This window comes from Artemia franciscana, chromosome 16 (genome assembly GCF_032884065.1).
Source record: "Artemia franciscana chromosome 16, ASM3288406v1, whole genome shotgun sequence".
In the NCBI taxonomy this organism is placed as follows: domain Eukaryota; kingdom Metazoa; phylum Arthropoda; class Branchiopoda; order Anostraca; family Artemiidae; genus Artemia; species Artemia franciscana.
This window is the reverse complement of record NC_088878.1, coordinates 22,682,985-22,702,512: the sequence shown is the minus strand read 5'-3', so window position 1 is coordinate 22,702,512 and position 19,528 is coordinate 22,682,985. Positions and strand designations below refer to the sequence as shown.

The window sequence follows — 19,528 nt, the reverse complement described above, 5'->3', positions numbered from 1 at the left end:
TTTCCTATTCTGTATTTCCACCCTCCCCCCTATATTTTTGGTATATTTTATAAAATTTAATAAATTGTTGTCTATCTTAGAATATGAACCTAATGGCGTGCACAGTCATATTCACTCTGAATAAGCAGTTCTCAGCATAAATCATCAAAAGAGGACTTTGCTTTGGCTAGATCTCTCTTCTTTTATTCAACAGAGCACGAGAGCTCAAGATTTCTACCCAAATGATTCTTCCTACAGTTGTCCAAACACCAGTTAAAAATTATCATCCCTTAAAAAAAAATCACAACCATGTTTCCCCACAACAATAAAAATTCAATTGCTGGATCATGATTTATTCCTTACCTTTTTCTTTCCTTTATTGCTTTTAGGGAGTGCAACTTTCATCTTTACTTGAGGAGTTGCAGGAGCAGTTGGGGCACTCACGACAGATTTTGTTGGAGCACTCACGTAGACAGATTTTACTGGAGCATTCACACGGACAGATTTTGCACTAGCTTCAGCTACTTGTTTAGCAAAGGCGTCTTGAAAATTAGAAGTAACTTTAAAATCTTCATTTTTCATGCTTCTCTTAGGTCTATTCAATTGCAGATTCATTAGAGAAACAGAGGATTTCTTCTGAATTTCCGGAGCTTGTGGCATGTCCTTTTCATTTTCAGCCAATTTTTCAGTTGGATTATCTTTACCAATTTTTCCTATATTTGAATTAAGAGGACCTTGACTTTTTAGGCAAATAGATTTTCTCAGTATTATTTGCAATATTTGGTGAATCAATAATAGAAAGTTCTTGATCAGAAGCAATGCTTTCTTTTTCCGTATTAATTTTAGCAACATTGGATTGACTGATAACTGATTTTGACTTGCTTGTATTTTTAGGAAGGTAAACAGGCAAAATAGTACAGCCCTTGGGTAAAATGGGGGTAACATCATTGGAGTTCTTCTTAGCTTTTTGAGGAGATATGTCTAATGGATCATTCATGTCATTAATTGGTGTTTTTACGTTTCCAACAATGGATAAGCTACCACCTGGGATCTTTTTAATCTTAATTACGGGTGGAAGAGGGATTAGGGCATTGTCGTTTAAAGTCTTTAAAGATGCACTAGTTCGAGTGAGCCTCTTGTTGGATTCTTCTGGAAGATCTGTTGGTTTCTTCTTTGGCAAAATAGATTTTTCTACACATTTCTTGGGATTTGAGACAGCAAGCAGATCAGATCGGATTTTTAAAAATGGCTTTTTAGATTCCTTTTTAGATTGAGATTCATCTGACGATGAAATTGTAGAGTCACTTTTTTGAGAACCTGAGTTTACATCATCATTTTTAGCTGCCAGGAGTACAGTACCTGATTTCTGACTTTCTAAATTATTCTGAAGCAATTTATCCTTTTCTATTGGGGAAGAATCGGGCTCATTTGTTAAACTAGTTGATTTATTACATTCTATAGTAACACGTTTCGTCTTTTGTAAGTCAGGCTCAACAACTGATATGTTATCTTTCAAATCACCATCTTTGCCTTTTTCATATGTCATTATTCCAGCATTAGGCTTTAAATCCTGGCCTTTCATTTCACATAAGATTTCTTCTGTGCCTGATGCTGCACCAGTTTTTAAAGAATCGGATCTTATAAGTAATTCATCATTGCCACTTTTCCCTGAATTTTCAGGATCCAAATCCTTTGTTTTACCAGAAATTTCATCCACAGTTTTTTTCACATTTTTAGAACTTGCACTCTTATCTATAAGAACTCTATCATTGTCATTTCCTTCTGTTGCACTCTTATCTATAAGAACTCTTTCATTGTCATTTCCTTCTGTTACAGTTGCCGCGTGCTTCTCATCACTTTCACCAATTTTTCCTTGGCATATACTTCCAAGTGAATCATTATTTTCATTTTGTATGTTTGTAAGGGACACTGTGCCACCATTGTCAGTAACATTTTTACAAATTGAACTTTGAACACTGATTTTTTCATTACATTTTTCGTTTAAAATTGAATCAACTTTTTCCATATCTATGTGCTCATTACATATATTCTCATTACTCATAGGCAATTTGTCAGACAGTTTACCAAGTTCTAAATCTCTTTTATCTACACTGACTTTATCTTTATTCACTACCTTTGGGGAGCTTTCATCTAGTGTTTCCGACTCAATATCTGGTGCGTCATTTAGATCACTGGAAACTTTTTTAGGTCTACATACCATATGGGTTGTTTCAGTCTTAGTCAAATATATGTTTCCTCCTGCTTCAGCATTATTCCCCAGAATTGTTTGAATAGGTGTGTAACTACTTATATTACTAAGGCCTACAGCAAGGCTAGGATCCTCTTTTTCATTTTGCATGCTATCCTGCGATTCGCTGTTGTCTAATTGTGTTTTACCTAAACTAGCAGGGCCTGTAAGACTGGCAGTAGGCTTTAGTATACTTTTGCAAATGTTAGGAACAGTTTGAAATTCTTGACTTGTTATACTGCTTGATGCAGGAGATTCATAATCATCATTTTGTGATAAAGAAATTCGTGTGTCTGAGCAATCAGCATTTTCTTCTTTGTCATATAATTCAACACTAGGGTCATTTTCTACATTTGAAACAGATACAACACTACTATATTCAACAACTGTGTTTTCCTTCCTTTTACTTTGGTCATTAGATATACTTTCAGACTCACTGACTTTTGAAATTTGACATTCACTATCAATACTAACTGAATCTTTTTCTAAAGACGCATCATCCTTAGAACCGTCAGGATTTAACGCGCTAGAGTTATTCACTTCCATTTCCTCTTTTAGCTGCTGAGAAGGTTCTGCTATGTTCGCGGGGGCTTTGCCTTCTGACAAAGTTTCAGCCTCTGAGGATGCACACTGAGCCTCAATATGACCTTGCACGGTGGCAGAATCTGACTGATCTACATTTGTTTTATCATCAGTCCCTTGCACAGAAGCAGGAATGTTTTGACCCAACGGCATATCCTCCACAATGACTGCAGATACTAGAAAAAAAACATTATCAGCCCATAAATTACGTATGACCTAGAGACGATTAATGCCTAGTAAATATTATACTTAAAAGGAATTTCCAACAGTTTACTCAATAAATACCCCAGCCCCTCTATATGTGACAGTACTACTTTACTTTGCCATAGAAGCTTCGTTCACAAGTTAGCCCACCATTTAAAAATTTTTAATGCCGTTCAGCGTTATGGGATAAAAAATAACTATTGTTCCATTCTTTAAGAGGATATGCTACTTTGCAATTGATTATAAAATCCAAGAAACAGAACGAGTAAGTGTTGACTAATACTCTGATTATACAATATTTTTATCTCGTATCATTTATGAATCAATTACTCGCCTACTTAAAAAAAAACGAAAAAAAAACAATTTTATTTTTAGCAGCTATAAAATACCGTGAAGCCACAAAGAACCATATCTAGGATTCATCATAAGACCTTAAAATATTGTATCAATGACCAGAATCTAAGTAACATTAGATAACAAACCAGAATTTAAAACGTTGAAATGGTTGAACTCACTGTGATTTGTTCGAACAGTTATTTTGTAGAAATGATTTTGTCTTTCAGATAGAAAGAACATTTCAAGGAAGTAGAAGCGAGAAAATATTAAAACTATGACTGCTATCTGAAAAAAAAATATCCGCAACTTAGATTTTGAGTAAAATACGAACATCCTATTTTGAATAATATGCATAACATTGCTCCATCCAAAGGCAAAGATAGACACAACTTCTGATGAGGAAATCAAAGCAACTTCAAAATACAAAGCCCCCCTATTTTGGGGCTCCAGACCCTCCCAACCACTATGGAAGAAATATCATTCAGTTTCCTTAATTTCAAGTTCTGAAACTTGCATGGGTATACACAGAAAGGACATATATCAGGATTTACAAATAAATTCAAGAAGATCTGATGCAAGGAAATGAAGCCTACAAACACTAGATCTCTTTAAAAGCAAAGCCATTAAAGGGTCTCCAACTTAGGAAACCAAGCATGTGAAATGAATGTATTCAACAGCAAATAAAATCACCAATCTGTTAATCCGCTTTGACAATAAAAGAGAAAAGCAACGATGAACACAGTCTAAACCAGAGGTACCCACCCAAGTGCAAAAACTTCAAGTGTACCATAACCAAAAACGGAATATGGACCAAAGGAATAATCCATAATGGAGTAAGACCTAATAGCAGGTTATTGTTGTACAAAGCCGATTGAGGCAATCAGTTATTCCATTTATGCAATCAGTTATTCCATTTATGCAGAAACACAGAGTTATGCAAGTTTTTTGGCAGTTTATAAGTCGCCACTCCATAAGAGAAAAGACCTAACGAGGAAAGCTTTAATATTCATTAGAGTATATTTAGAAACGGCTTTATCTACTGCAATATTATATGAATATTTAAATATTAGTCGATAGAGCTGTGATAAAAACCTACCTCTGATGAAACCCTAGCACGCAGTCTCTGTCAATGACCTACAATGGCGTGTCCTTTCAGATAATTAAAATCTGGTCCTTCCAGAGTAGTTGTGGGCATCAAGCCATGGCTAATTGTAGAAAAGCTAAGACATATAGTTCGATTGAGTGAGAGGCAAATCCGGCATTAACTCCCTTATTAGGATTGTATAAAAATGTTCAAATTACACCGACAGTTTTTTTGAAAAAAAGCATCATATTGTAAAAATAATTTGAAGGCTGAAGACTTAACTGAATTTTTTCTATATTTTGAAGTCAGTTGTGCTTGCCAGTTGACCAGGATTAGGTTTTGATGTATTTGCAAGTTTAGAAAAAAAATAACCTGCGACGAAACCTGAATGTAGAGGCTACTCAAAACTAGGCAGGGACTCTGTCAAAGACGCTATGTCCTTTCAGAAACCATATAATAGTCATGCTCAGAATCACACCGTCTAACTTCTTGTAACCAACTTCATTTTAATAGTAATATTTTACGGCTACAGTCTTAATTGAATATTTTCCTCATTGTGTGGCCAGTAGTACTTGTCAGTTCAGCAGGGTTAGGTCTTGTTATAATTGAAGTTTACCTTTATCACTTAAAGATCCCAGGTATCAAATCTTCTTCACGATTTCACATGAGAGCAGAATAGGTATGTTTCTACACGATTATCTCAAAGCAAAGTGGTATTTCAGCAAAGTTCTGTAGAATGTAAAAGGGGATCTAGGATGCGTTATGAAATTAAAAGGAAGGGGAGGTACCTGGAATTTAGGAGCTCCTAGTCTAGAATTTCAGGGGATGGACTAGATTTTGTTCCAAGAATACATTTATAAAACACTTTAAAAATGCGTCCTTTGAGGCAAAAATGTCTCAGCTTCTCTGTGTTTTGCATCTTCTGAAGGTCTTCCCAATGATTCCTTGTAACATTTTTAGAACAAGCGGCTCAGTCCCAGCCCTAACTGGTCTTCCGAGAAGGTTTAAATTCAAACAAACCTGCACAACAAAAGGAAACAAGAGCTAAGAGCTCATATGGCACTTGTGACGAGGCGAGAAGAGCTAAGAGCCAAGAGATTATATGGTATGAGCTCTAACAAAATTCTATGAATCAATATATTGATTTAAAAAGGAAAATAAGAGGCTTAAAGCCGGTCAGGATTTAAAATAAGAGCTTTGAGTCACGATGTCCTTCTAAATATCAAAATTCATCAAGATCCGATTACCCACTCGTAAGTCATAAATACCTATTTTTTTCTAATTTTTCCTCTCCCTTTAGCCCCCCAGATGGTCGAATCTGGGAAAACGACTTTATCAAGTCAAATTGTGCAGCTCCCTCACACGCCTACTAATTTTCATCGTCCTAGCACGTCCAGAAGCACCAAACTCGCCAAATCAATGAACCCCTCCCCCCAACTCCTCCAAAGAAAACGAATTCAGTACGTTTCTGTCAATCACGTATCAAGGACATTTGTTTATACTATTCACCAAGCTTTATCCCGATTCCTCCAATCCAAGTGTTTTTCCAAGATTTTCCCCTCCAACTGCCCCCAATGTCAAAAGATCTGGTCGGGATTTGAAATAAGAGCTCTGAGACATGAATTCCTTCTAAAAATCAAATTTCATTAAGATCCGATCATCTATTCGTAAGATAAAAATACCCCAATTTTCACGTTTTCCAAGAATTCCGGTTACTCCCTCCAGCTCCCCCCAATGTCACAGGATCAGATCGAAAATTAAAATTAGAACTTTAAAGCGAAATATCCTTCTAAATATCAAATTTCATTAAGATCTGGTCACCCTTTCGTAAGTTAAAAATACCTCAATTTTCAAAATTACCCCCCCCCCCCAATTCCACCAAAGAGAGCAGATCCGGTTATATCAGTCACGTATCTTACACAGGTTTCTATTCTTCCAATCCAGTTTCATCCTGATCTCACCGCTTTAAGTATTTTCTAAGATTTCCGGTCCCTCCAAACTGCCCCCCCCCCCCAATTACGCTTGATCTGGTTGAGATTTAAAATAAGAGATCTGAGTTACGAGGTCCATCTAAATATGAAGTTTCATGAAGATCCGATCACTCCTTCGTAAGTTAAAAATACGTAATTTTTTCTTATTTTTCAGAATTAAACCCCCTCCCCCCAATAGAGCGGATCCGTTCCAATTAAGTAAATCACGTATGTAAGACTTCTGCTTATTTTTCCCACCAAGTTTCATCCCGATCCCTCCAATCTAAGCGTTTTCCATGATTTTAGGTTCCCCCACCCCAAACTTCCCCCAATGTCCCCAGATCCGGTCAGGATTTAAAATAAGAGCTTTGAGACACGATATTCTTCTAAATATCAAATTTCATTGAGATCCGATCACCCGTTCGTAAGTTAAAAACACCTCACTTTTTTCTAATTTTTTAGAGTTAACCCCTCCCCCAACTACCCCAAAGAGAGCGGATCCGTTCCGGTTATGTCAATCATGTATCTAGGACTTGTGCTTATTTTTCCCACCAAGTTTCATCCCAATCCCTCCACTCTAAGTGTTTTCCAAGTTTTAGGTTTCCCCCTCCCAAATCCCCCCCCATTGTCACCAGATCCGGTCGGGATTTAAAATAAGAGCTCTGAGACACGATATCCTTCTAAACATCTAATTTCATTGAGATCCGATCACCCGTTCGTAAGTTCAAAATACCTCATTTTTTCTAATTTTTCAGAATTAACCCCTCCCCCAATTACCCCAAAGAGAGCGGATCCGTTCCGGTTATGTCAATCATGTATCTAGGACTTGTGCTTATTTTTCCCACCAAGTTTCATCCCGATCCCTCCACTCTAAGTGTTTTCCAAGTTTTAGGTTTCCCCCTCCCAAATCCCCCCCATTGTCACCAGATCCGGTCGGGATTTAAAATAAGAGCTCTAAGACATGATATCCTTCTAAACATCTAATTTCATTGAGATCCGATCACCCGCTCATAAGTTAAAAATACTTCATTTTTTCTATTTTTTCCGAATTAACCGGCCCCCACTCCCCCCATATGGTCAAATCGGGAAAACGATTACTTCAAATTTAATCTGGTCCGGTCCCTGATACGCTTGCCAAATTTCATCGTCGTAGCTTACCTGGAAGTGCCTAAAGTAGCAAAACCGGGACCGACAGACAGACAGACAGACAGACCGACAGAATTTGCGATTGCTATAAGTCACTTGGTTAATACCAAGTGCCATAAAAAGGAGACTTCTAGCCTTAAGAATTATCGAGTACACCACTAAACTCCATCCACCTCTCCAACAATTGTGGTTTAAAATCCACGTTTTCCTACATTTGGCCTCTCTCCCACGCATGACATACATGCAGATAGGAGAGGTGGGAACAAAGTAACCTACCCTCTGAAATCTGAAATTGTTCGATGTTTTTTCTATAGTTTTTACACAGTCACTTGGCTTTGGCTTTTGAAAAAAATCGACCCTGAGATAAATTCCCAGGTGTGTCACTCCTCCTCCTCCTCCTGACTCCCTGCATGGAAATTTTGACGTCCCAAACAAGACTCAGGCTGATTATCAATGGTTTCAAGAAATCTTTATTCAACATTTTTATTAGTGTTTGAATTGTATTGCTTAGCTAAATAAAAAAAAAATGATCATGATTGTATCAAGAACAGGTTGCAACTAAATAAGAAGAGTTTTACCTTCTTTTTTTTGGTCTGATTCATCTTCTCCCTGATTTCCGCTTTCCGGCTCAGATCCTCTCCCCGGACCACTTACAAGCACAGCAGGCTCTCTAACTTCTTCCCCAATAATATCATTGTCAACCTTATCTGAGTTACTGCCCCCTTGATCCTTATTGTTGACTTCTGAAGAGCTTCCTTCTGCATCACCGATATTTTCTTCATCTTTCCTCTGATCACTTTCAATTTTCTCTTTAAATTGGGTGTCATCAATCGTATCCTCAGGCGAAACAGACTCCGAAGTGTTTTCTTTAACAATGGTTTCCGTCTCTGATACAAGATTCTCAATTACTCTTGAGACGGATTCACGGTCCCTAAAAAATCATATATAAACTAAGAGCATAAATTAGCAGGGAAATCAAGCAAATGTGTTTATATGTCACTAGCAAACCTTTGAAGAAAAAAAGGGCAAAGTTGGAAAAATCCCCCTATCTAGACGCCCAAACGAGGTAAGACTGGAAGAAAAGAGATTATTATATGAATAGAGGTATGTACCTTCAGATCCTACTGTAATGGTGGTAACTGCAGTACGTGTGAGTCTGTATGATACAGATCTTTGAATTTAACAGCAGATAAATATTGATTTCGTACGTCAAATTTGCTATCAAAATTTCTTTCTTTCATTTTGAGAAGTTATGACCAAATCAAAAAAAAATCTGCAAGGGCATTTTACAGTCTCTACATACAAAATTAAATATTTAATAAGCGATTCTACATAGGTGCTTAAATTATCCCTGCAAAAAATAATGCAAGCCTAATAATAAGTGTTGCAACCCTTGACGCCTAAAAATAGCTAAATATACCAAGTGTCGGGGAAATCCTGTACATCCAGCCTAAAAATTGTTCCTAAAAGCATAGAATTTATCATATGGGAAAATAGATTTCGTCTCTTTAGAGGCAAAAAATTCGTCTCTTTAGGTGCATTATCTCTTTAGGTTCTCTGTGACGACAAATGGTGTTTTATCGGCTTGTTAGGGCAAAAATCGTCACCCTGAGGCGCGAAAGGATGCAAGGTAATGGCTGGCCTCCAATTTGAATTTTTACTGGTGACCTAAACCTTTTATTTATCTTTAGTTAGAAACCAACACCGTATTCACTTAGTTTCGCTCTCACATGCTATTTTCCTCTTACTTGCTTCTAGTAATTTCACAAACTAGACAGGCATGAGAATGACGCTAATAAGATAATTAACTCATTACTCTTAATTTGACAAATTCACTAGAACTCTTGAAAACTTGGACAACTTATAGTAGGCTATTTGGTTATTTGGACGGCTTACCTACAACGGCAAATAATACATTTTTGCCTTGCTGGGGAAAAATCACCACCATGAGATACGAAAGGATAGAAAACAGCACCTAAAAGTTAGAAAACAGAAATAGAACCCAGAATTCTCATTCAAGTGATCTCTCCTCCGACATTCAAAACTTGTTCCTTCTGATAATACCTGAAAAGTACAACTGGGACGTTTTTTAACGTGAAAAACAAAAAATTTCGTAGATCTTTAGTTGGAATGCAAAAATCGTAAAATTTCACGGAAAGTGTAAAATCTGAGATCACAAGGTATAGAACCTAACCTTCTTTTTTTTGCCAACTCCAAACCATACCTTGCCCACGTTGTCTATTTTATTTTACAACAAAGCTCAGACAGAAACGGTGTTCTAATCTTATTTATAATATATTAATAAGGTTTAATCTAAAATCTCAGACATGCTGCATTTTAAGGGTGTAGTTTTTGCTTATTTTATCAGGATTACGCCATTTTAAGTCGGGAAACACATTTTTCATATTTTTAAAATTTCATAATTTTTGATATTATGAAGACCCAAACCCTTTTTCTAAATTATGCAGCCTAATTCTGGAAAGCCCAGGAAAGTGTTATATTTATAATCGGCATAAAATGAAGATCCTATTGTTCATTTCAAACATTCGCTTATTTAAATTGTGCTTATGGGTGACAATAATGGTTCTTTACTCTTTCAGGTATGACTGTTTTTCCTTCCACTACGTGTACGGTTGTGTCTTGAAATAGCTAAAATAAATTCTAAATATTGCAAAGAAATTACTCTTAGCATACAGTTATAAAATATTAACCATGTCAATTAGATAGTGTTGCACTACCAGGGATACCCGTAAGTTCCAAAAAAATAATCAATTCTGTATCCTAACGGAAATTAATATTTTTGCTTTTTGCGCAGCAGAACGGAGCAAAAACTGAGTTAGTTTTTACACAAAGAAAGATACAGATAAAGTGGTAACACCACTCTAATTAATGGTAATTTCCGTTCAATTTCATTTAAACTTGATGATTCATTTTTAATTTCAGTTCGTTTTAGGTTTCATACATTCATCCATAGTTCTATGGATAAAACTACTTATGGATGGAATTAGCCAAGAAATTTACAAACCCAACCCGACTAGAGACGCAAAACTTATTGCCCCATTTTTGGGCGTCTTGAATATTTTAGGCTTTTAGCATGAGGTAGTTATAATCTTTGAATTCTATAAGCTCATTTCGTCAGTACTGAACACTTTGCGAATTAGCCAAAAGAAAAAAGAAAATTTTGGCCTAAACCAAGTTGTTGTTTTTTTTAGTTTTTCTAACGCCTAAGAGTGCCCATTACTAAGGGACTTGAGAATATAAGTTCAATTCTTTTCAGAAACAAAAAACTGCAGGCCCTTTTTCGTGTGAGCCAATATTTCATGACTCTTAATCTCTTTGCACTCCTTCATCGTTACCACAAAACATTGACGACCTGGGTACACATAATGTCATTTGATTTACCTGCTTCACACTGAAAGTCCTTTACAGTGAAGTCCTACACAGCGCTAACTTTTTTAAGTAGATAAGACAAGAAAATTTGTTTGGGCTCTCTTCCCTTCCACAACCCATAAAACGTCAAGTCCACTTATTCAGCACCTGCAATCCCCAAAAGTTTTCAAATCAGCCGCCACCAGCCCCCTCCCTCTAAGGCGTTCCCAAAATATCAAAGATAAAGTATATTGATAAACTGGTTTTATCTACTGTTTCTTGATTTTCTGATTTGCCGGGCTACTTAAAATGCATATACTTGATTGATTTCATAATGCCTATAGCACCAAAACTTATTACAGACGAACAAGTTTCGCCTCTCCCCCTCCCTTAATTCCAAATTACATCAAGGCCCACTGGTCCTCCATCTTCTGTCGCTCCCTGAAACTTCCAAGTTGATCCAATTTTCGTTACAGAAACATTGCAGATGCGCAGCAGCGTATTAATGTGGCAAAAGTGGATAATAACGTTTAATAACGTGTTTAATTTTTAATAACGTGGCAGCAAAGAGTTTTTAATTTACCTTGCTATTTAACCTTGAATAGATTCTAGGGGCTTATACTGTAGTGCGAAAAATGTTCTGGTGGATGGGAGACAAAACCGTGTCAACCCTTTGTCCCATTCTACCAAAATTTTAAGTCAAATCGGACACCAATATTTCATGGAAGTTTCAACTTCATTCCTCAAGCTATTCCCGAGGTAATGCAGATACATTATTTTGATAAGCAGGCAACACATAACACCTTTTGATCTTCTTTGCTACTTAATGTTGTTTAGATACAAAATCCAAACTATACGATAGCTCCACGTTTTTCCGCTTTCCAAGAAGATGAAGTTATCGATATTCCACGGTGGCTTCTGTGTTTTTTACAAAGGCGATCTTACCTTGCCAAAAGTTCCCATTTCTCATCATCTTCATCTTCCATATACAACCATATATTACACTCCGTATCAACTATATACCAGTATTTTCGGCCATGTTTGTCTCTACCAATGGGTTGAAACCTCAAGCCTTCTGGTCCCAATCGAAGTATTTCAGCCTTTAGACCTGCACCTGGGTTGTCTAATGACGTCTCAACTAAATACTAAAAGAAAACGCATTTAATCTAACAAATGCTTAGCATTTTTCACAACAAAACACATTTTTTAGATTTATTAAGCTTGTATAATTTTTGTCTTTACTTAGAAATGTATTTTAATCCTTTTTTACTAGTCGTACACACTGTGTTTCAGGGTACTAAGCTTAGAGGTTACAACATTTCTGATTGAAAGAATCAGTAAAATAAAACACCATAAACGAGTTTCTAAGGTAACTTATACCCTTGTACCTTTTTCAAATCAGAATAACCGAAACAACTGACATCATTGTATTATTCTTATATAAAAGCCACCACGTTATAGTAATACTTATACATAAAAACAAAATTATGTATGACTATAGAATCAGAGCAATGTTCAACTTTCAAGTTTGATCTTTATGGTTGACCAATCAGAGTAAAGACTTAAGGCGAGTTCTATTGAAATTAGAAAATATTGAAGCTTTCAATATCATTTTTTTTTTATCTGAAGATAAAATCATCATCATTCATTCAGGCTAGTAAACCATACAAAGGACCAAATTGGTGTCAATACAGGCTTTTCAAAGCAATTTTAAGTCATATGAATATTCCAACTTGTGTAGTGCAAATCTGATATTAAAATCAAGAAAAACACCTATCATTCCTAAACTTTGGACATTTTACCAACAGACGTGACTAAAGCCTGGGTCAAGCATTAGTTATTTAACATGCTGTATGTAACAGATGGCAGCATAATGGTTAGCTGTTATTAGACTAAAAGAAACAAAATTTTGAACAAAAAGTAAATATAATATCCAAGTTTAATTAACAAATGTAACTTGTACAAAAAGTTAAACTTGAAACAAGCAAAAATTATTATGAATGAAGAAATTAAACACAGATAAACAGAAATCATAATGAACAATGAAATACTTTAAATAAATTAAAGAAAAAAAGATCAAAAATTCAGTGTTTAAGGCCGACGAAAATACTGGACGAAATAATACGAATATTTTGGGAGAACAGCCACTACCCTTCATCAGCGCTATGAGAGAAAATTAGAAAGAAACACATTCATCTTTTGAATAAAAATGTGAACATAGCAAACCGGATCACAAAAAAAAACTGACAAATGAATGTAATTCCCCTAAAACATTTTCCTTACTTTCATTTGAAGAAAAAAATTAATTAATTTCTGATCGTTTTTCAGATTATGCCAAAAATCTCCCGCTCCGTGGAAAACTTCCCCCAGAAACCCTTAGTGGCAAGTTTACCCCGCGGAAAATTCCCCATGGAGACACCCCCTGGCAGAAAACTCCTCCGCGAAAAATGTCCGTATGTTTCCTGGTAACGGATACTATATGTAAGCAATGGACGGAATACAAAACTTAAAAAGGCACTTAAACTTCTACAATTGAAGTTCTCTGATTGTTTGGCAGTCAGGGAGGAAGGAAGATACCTCAAAGATTGCATTCTAATGCCAAAACATCCCAGATCTCATTGAGCCTTTAGATAAGGACAGAATTAATTCAAAGGGAGAGGTGAGGGAAGGGCAGAGGTAGAAATTAATGTAAAATCCCCAGGTCCGTAACCAGGACTTTTGTTTGTAGAGTGGGGCAAAAAAACGCATCTAAAGTGTAAATGTGATCTTAAATCGCTCTTGACTTGGTGGGTATATTTCAGGTCAGCAATGTTGTTATGAAACTGAAGAATAGCATAAAACCTGAAAAGAAGCAGACTTTATTCCGTATAGAAGGGGGATTGTCCCTTCCTCATCATCGTCGAAGATACTTCAGAGGGTGCACCTTACATCAGAAATTGAGAGTTCTAGTTTTTTTGTTTGTAATTCAAAAGTGATTGAAGACCAACCAGACAGTCATGAGGGGTATTTTCCAGGTGTGTGTGTGTGTGGGGGGGGGAGGGTATTTTCCGCGAGGATAAATACCTAGACCCGAATTTTACATTCAGTAGCAACGGTATTTTAAGTATTCTGGTTACCCAATTCATCCTAGATAGTTGACGATATTGATCTAGAACATCATATTGATCTTATTTAAGGATTACATTTTTTTCTTCTCTCTTTTTTAGTACAGGATATAATGTGTGTAGAACACCTATGGCATGTCCCAGACCAGGAATTAAATGTCAATTGTGTGCCAATGGATCGGAGTGAAGGGCAGCCAGGTGATTTGGGTGATTATCTGTCCAGTTTACTCTCGATTGCTGACCGTCAGTTGTACAAAATTTATGGCCCAAGAGGCTTCCATTATTCAGAAATTTACAGGAAAATTTTATAATTTTTTCAAAGATTTGGTGACAGATATCGGATTGATTCAGAAATTTGTATTTTTGCTTACAGATTGTATCCGTTAGCTCTATAAAGTACATTAGTTTCTGCTGATCTTTATGAGTTGTCTGTTTATTTTGGCTTTGTTTTTGCCACCTTCAGCTGTTTTTCTTCTTTTATTTATTTTCAGAGATTCATTTTCATATAAGCTGAAATTTGGGAAAATGTTGGTCATATTGTAGGCGCAGGAGGGCAAATTCATGGATTTGTGGAAATAGTGAACAAGAAATTGTGGACCGAACCCCACCCCCCCCCCACCCCCTAAGAAAAGTTGGACCATATACTTAGAACACTATCTCTCTAGGAAAATGACAATTAGGAATATAGTATAACCGTGCTACTTTGATTTCTTTTGAAAAGTAATATAGGTTACAATGTTATCAAACAGTCTGTGGTAACAAACTGAAGGAGCGACTCGGTCCAATACTAACCGAAACTCCAAAAACCGATGTTTTGCTGACAATAGACATATTAAAAGAATTGGCTTTTTATGATGTTTCCAAATATAAAGTTTATTAAGTTTCATGTTACCCATCAAAAAATAAGAGCCTGTAAAAGTGCATCGATTTTCGAAAAAGAGAGTAAACACCCCCAAAATATCAAGTCATCTTGATAACAGTCACAAAATGAGATTCAGCATGTCAGAGAGCCCTACTGCAGTGGTTTAAAGCTTCTATCCAGAAAAAGGTTTAATTTTGTATTTTTCGGCAGAAAAGAGATCATAGACGTGGGTTTATTCGATTGTTTTTGTTTTTTTTGTCTCTTTATTCTTTCCAAGGGTAATCGCATCGAACCACTAGTCCTAGAAGATTGGTAGACAGCTCTCTCAAACGAAAACAAGAAGTACTAGTGCTCTTTTTAAGATTGGAAGGCACGTAGCCAACCTACCACGCCATTTTTTCCCGATCAAAATTGAAGAGCATCCGATCCAAATTTAAGCATGGCCATTTAATTCATCATAGTTGAAACCTTCCATAGTTCCTGGGGAAAGAGCTGTAAGTTATGCAATTTGGCCATATTTTTCACATTTAGTATTTGTTATTGGGAAACCTACGGAAATTTTTCGGGGTAATTTTCTATGGGAGGGGGATTTTTCCATCAAAACTTAAAGCAAACAGAAATTATTCTGTATATGAGGAGGCTGCCCCATCCTCAGCCTTCACTTATTGTGCTGAAGTTTGACTTTTTTTTCTGATTGCTTAGGAAAGACTACTCAAACACAACTGCCCTTGATTTGGAATGAGAGGTATTTTTAAAGACCTTTTAGACATTAGCTGAAGAACGAGGGTTGAGGACTGTTTAGTTTAAGTTTTAATCTTTCTCCTTAATTTTATTTGAAAAAACTAATTCTTTTCATTTAATAGAATAAAAATCAATGAAAACACTCTACAGTTGCGATGGAATGGAAAATTATTGGTTTTAAAATTGTAAATAGAATAGTCAGCAATATTTAATATATAATACACTTATTTTCTAGAGCCTCTGGTCAATACAGCCCTTGCTAACACTCTCACTGGGTAGAGTCCCTATGAGGCTCCATATATAGAAAATGCTGCTAAGATGGTTCTATTTGGGAAGGAAAAGTAGCAACGTGAAGATTAGAAACAGACTAGAGAAAAGAAGAAAAAGACTAGAAAAAATGTCATTTACCATTTTTCTTAGGATTGTCACTTTAAAACTATACTGTACTGTAAAATACGAATTCCAGCAGAGTTTGCTTAAAAAATTTAGTTTGTTTTTTACAAAATATATGTGGTTCCTATTTTGAAACTACCTATTTATGTATCTCTAGAAAATCTGTCATAGGAAACAAATAGGTATATTCAGTTAAGTTTCTAGCTGATTGCATAATTCTAATAGAAATATAGCAGGGAATTGAATAACCGAAGTAGAAAATTGCCAGGTTGTTTATAAAGAGCTGATGTGCTTCCAGCAAATTTAAATCAACAAACTCTTCCATTCTTAAGGTAATCAATAAAAAACAAGAGCTAATAGCTCATATGGCACTTTTGACAAGGTCGGAAGAGCCAACAGCTCATATGGCATGAGCTCTAGCAAAATTCTAAGAATCAATAAATTGATTTAAAAGGAAAACCAGAGTTTTAATACCGGTCAGGATTTAAAATAAGAGCTCTGAGACACGAGGTCCTTCTAAATATCGAAATTCATTAAGATCCGATCACCCACACGTAAGTTAAAAATACCTCGGTTTTTCTAATTTTTCCTCTCCCTTCAGCCCCCCCAGATGGTCGAATCGGGGAAAACGACTTTATCAAGTCGATTTGTGCTGGTCCCTGACACGCCTACTAATTTTCATCGTCCTAGCACGTCCAGAAGCATCGAACTCGCCAAAACACTGCCCCCTAACTCCTCCAAAGAGAGCGGATCCAGTCCCGTTACGTCGATCATGTATCTACGACATTTGCTCATTCTACCCACCAATTTTCATGCCGATCTCTCTACTCTGAGCGTTTTCCAAGATTTCCGGTTTCCCCCTCCAACTCCCCCCAATTTCACCATATCTGGTAGAGATTTAAAATAAGAGCTCTGAGACATGACTTCCTTCTAAATGTTAAATTTCATTAAGATCCAGTCACCCGTTCTCAATTTAAAAATACCTCAATTTTTCTAATTTTTCCGAAATAACAACCCCCCCCCCAACTCCTCCAAAGAGAGCGGATTCAGTCCGGTTATGTCAATCACGTATCTAGGACTTGTGCTTATTCTTCACACCAAGTTTCATCCTGATCTTTCCACTCTAAGCGTTTTCCAATATTTCCTGTTTCCCCCTCCAACTCCCCCAATATCACCAGATACGGTAGGGACTTAAAATAAGATCTCTGAGACACGAGGCCCTTCTAAATATCAAATTTCATTAAGATCAGATCACCCTTTCGTAAGTTAAAATACCTTTCTTTCAACTCTTCCTCTCCCTCCAATCCCCCAGATGGTCGAATCGCGGAAGCAACAGTTATCAAGTTAATTTGTGCAGGTCCCTGACACGCCTACCAATTCTCATCATCCTAGCACGTCCAGAAGCATCGAATTCGCCAAAGCACTTGAAATCCCCCCCCCCAACTCCACCAAAGAGAATCCCTCCATGAAAAGTTCCTCACACATAAAATAACTTTTCCCCTTGTAATTCCCTTGACAATTCTATCCTTGCTGAAAATTCCCCAGAAATTTATTGTCAACAATTCCGCCCGAAAAATTTTCTTTACCATACTTTCATTTGAAAGACTTTAGTTTCAGATCATTTTTAAAATCATGGCAGAAATCTACCATTCTGTGGAAAAAAAATTCTCCACCCCCCCCCCCCCCCAGTTGAAAGTTACTGCTATGGAGTATTAACTATGGAGTTTTTACAGCAGAAACATGAAGATCATTAAGGGAGTTCTAACCCCACAGAACATTTTCACCAAACAATTCCCCCAAGAATATATCTTTATGTGAAATTGAGTCGAAAGAAGAGAAAATAAGACAAATAAAAAGAATTTCGCATAGGAATTCTGGCATATTCCCCAGAATAAAATCTACAGTGGAAAGTTCGTCCTCAGAAAATTCCCTCCCCATGAAAAATCCCCCTCAAAAAATATATACATAAATACTTCCTAATAACAAATACTATATATAAACAATGGTTAAATTTCATAACCTACAACCATTTCTGCAGGTCCCCTGGGGGAGAGGGGCATGTTATCCTCAAAGGCACAGTTATTGAACCTTTCAACTATGCTAAACAAAATTGCTACCTCAAAATTCTGATCAGACAATTTTGCAAACAAAGGGGCATGGGAGGGAGCTAGTTGCTATTTAATCTTTTTGGTTGCTTGAAAACAGTACTAGAACTTTTAATTTTCAATGGAATGGACCCTATCCCAGTATTCTAGGACAAAATATGTTTATACATTTACCCCTATGAAAACAAAAAACAAATGAGCACAAGAATTCCACTTTTTAGCATATATGAGCTTAAAACCAATAAATCACGGTTTTCTTATATGCTGAATCTGACAGTGTGATTTTCATCAAGATTGTTTAGCCTTTTGGGGGCGTTTCCCCCCCCCCCTTTTTTCGAAATTCAGGCAGATATTCTCAGACTCAAACTTTTTGATGGGTGACACTAATTTAATGAATCTTATGTATTCAGAATTAGCCAAAAAAACCAATTCCTTTGATGTATCTATTGATACCTTAATTCTGTCTTTTAGTTTTGTTTATTATTGAGCAGGTTTGCCCCTTACTTACAGTTTGTCACCACAAACTGTTTAATGGTTTAGTAGAAACCTGAAATATTACATCTTATTACAACCATATTAAGAGTTGTTTTCAATATATTCAATAGAGAAGGAATTTTATTCTGTATGAATGGAAGTTCCACACTGGTGCCATTGGACATGTACCCCAGAGGTATCAAATAGATAAACCATAATCAGTCAAAATGGGATAGGGTGCCTTAACTATCCTAGCCAGGGAAGTTTAGTAACAACATAAAATTTCTTTTTTATGTCCCTCTCCCTCTCTCAGCCCTTGTGTTCTACTTTTCTTTTGCTTTGAAGCCATTTGTCTGGAGGGTAGATCTTTTCTTTGTTGACCAATTTGCAGTATGCTACATTATAAATAATTGATATCATTAAACACTAACCTTAAGAAGTCTCACTTTGGCTCCAATACTTGAACCAGCAAAACCATGGGATTCAAATTCTATTGTGTCAGGAATTGAGTAGATCTGACTTAACCTCAAAATAGCAGTTTCCCATTGCCCTGTTCTAAAAGTCCTCTTGGCTCTTTTTAGCAATTTGATTATGAGATCAGACAGAAGTTTTGGAACTGCAAGTAAAATAAAAATCTGATTCTAGAAATGAATTCCTTCCAAGACATGCAAATCAAAGTTTGGTAGCAAATATGGAGCAGAACTGATGCAAACTGCACTGTAGCCTAATTATATGTAGACTATACCAATGGTATAAGTCATGATGAGTCCTTGGACATACTGGACATAGATGTAAGTACAAACCTACATGTACAAATATGCTAGGCAGCATAACATATAACACCAGTAAACAATAATTTTTATCCATGAACCTCCACCTTTACTCATATGTTTAGCAATGATAATGTCATAATTTTTCTTGATCATAGTTC

At 36.3% G+C, this 19,528-nt stretch overlaps 2 protein-coding genes across 2 annotated transcripts in view; both read right to left on the bottom strand.

Annotated features, from left to right (window-relative positions):
• The window catches only part of LOC136037236 (treacle protein-like), a gene marked incomplete in the record, with an annotated part of 44,718 nt that extends 44,011 nt beyond the window's left edge, over window positions 1–707 (bottom strand). The window contains 1 exon segment of the mRNA XM_065719846.1: window positions 343–707. Coding sequence (XP_065575918.1) covers window positions 343–639 — 297 coding nt within the window.
• LOC136037237 (remodeling and spacing factor 1-like) overlaps window positions 343–19,528 on the bottom strand; it is a 29,287-nt gene continuing 10,101 nt past the window's right edge. Inside the window, exons 2-5 of the mRNA XM_065719847.1 lie at window positions 19,029–19,213; window positions 11,864–12,063; window positions 8,128–8,480; window positions 343–2,985 (exon numbers count right to left, since the gene is read on the bottom strand). Coding sequence (XP_065575919.1) covers window positions 704–2,985; window positions 8,128–8,480; window positions 11,864–12,063; window positions 19,029–19,213 — 3,020 coding nt within the window. The 3' untranslated portion in view covers window positions 343–703. The remainder of the gene's footprint in view (window positions 2,986–8,127; window positions 8,481–11,863; window positions 12,064–19,028; window positions 19,214–19,528) is intronic.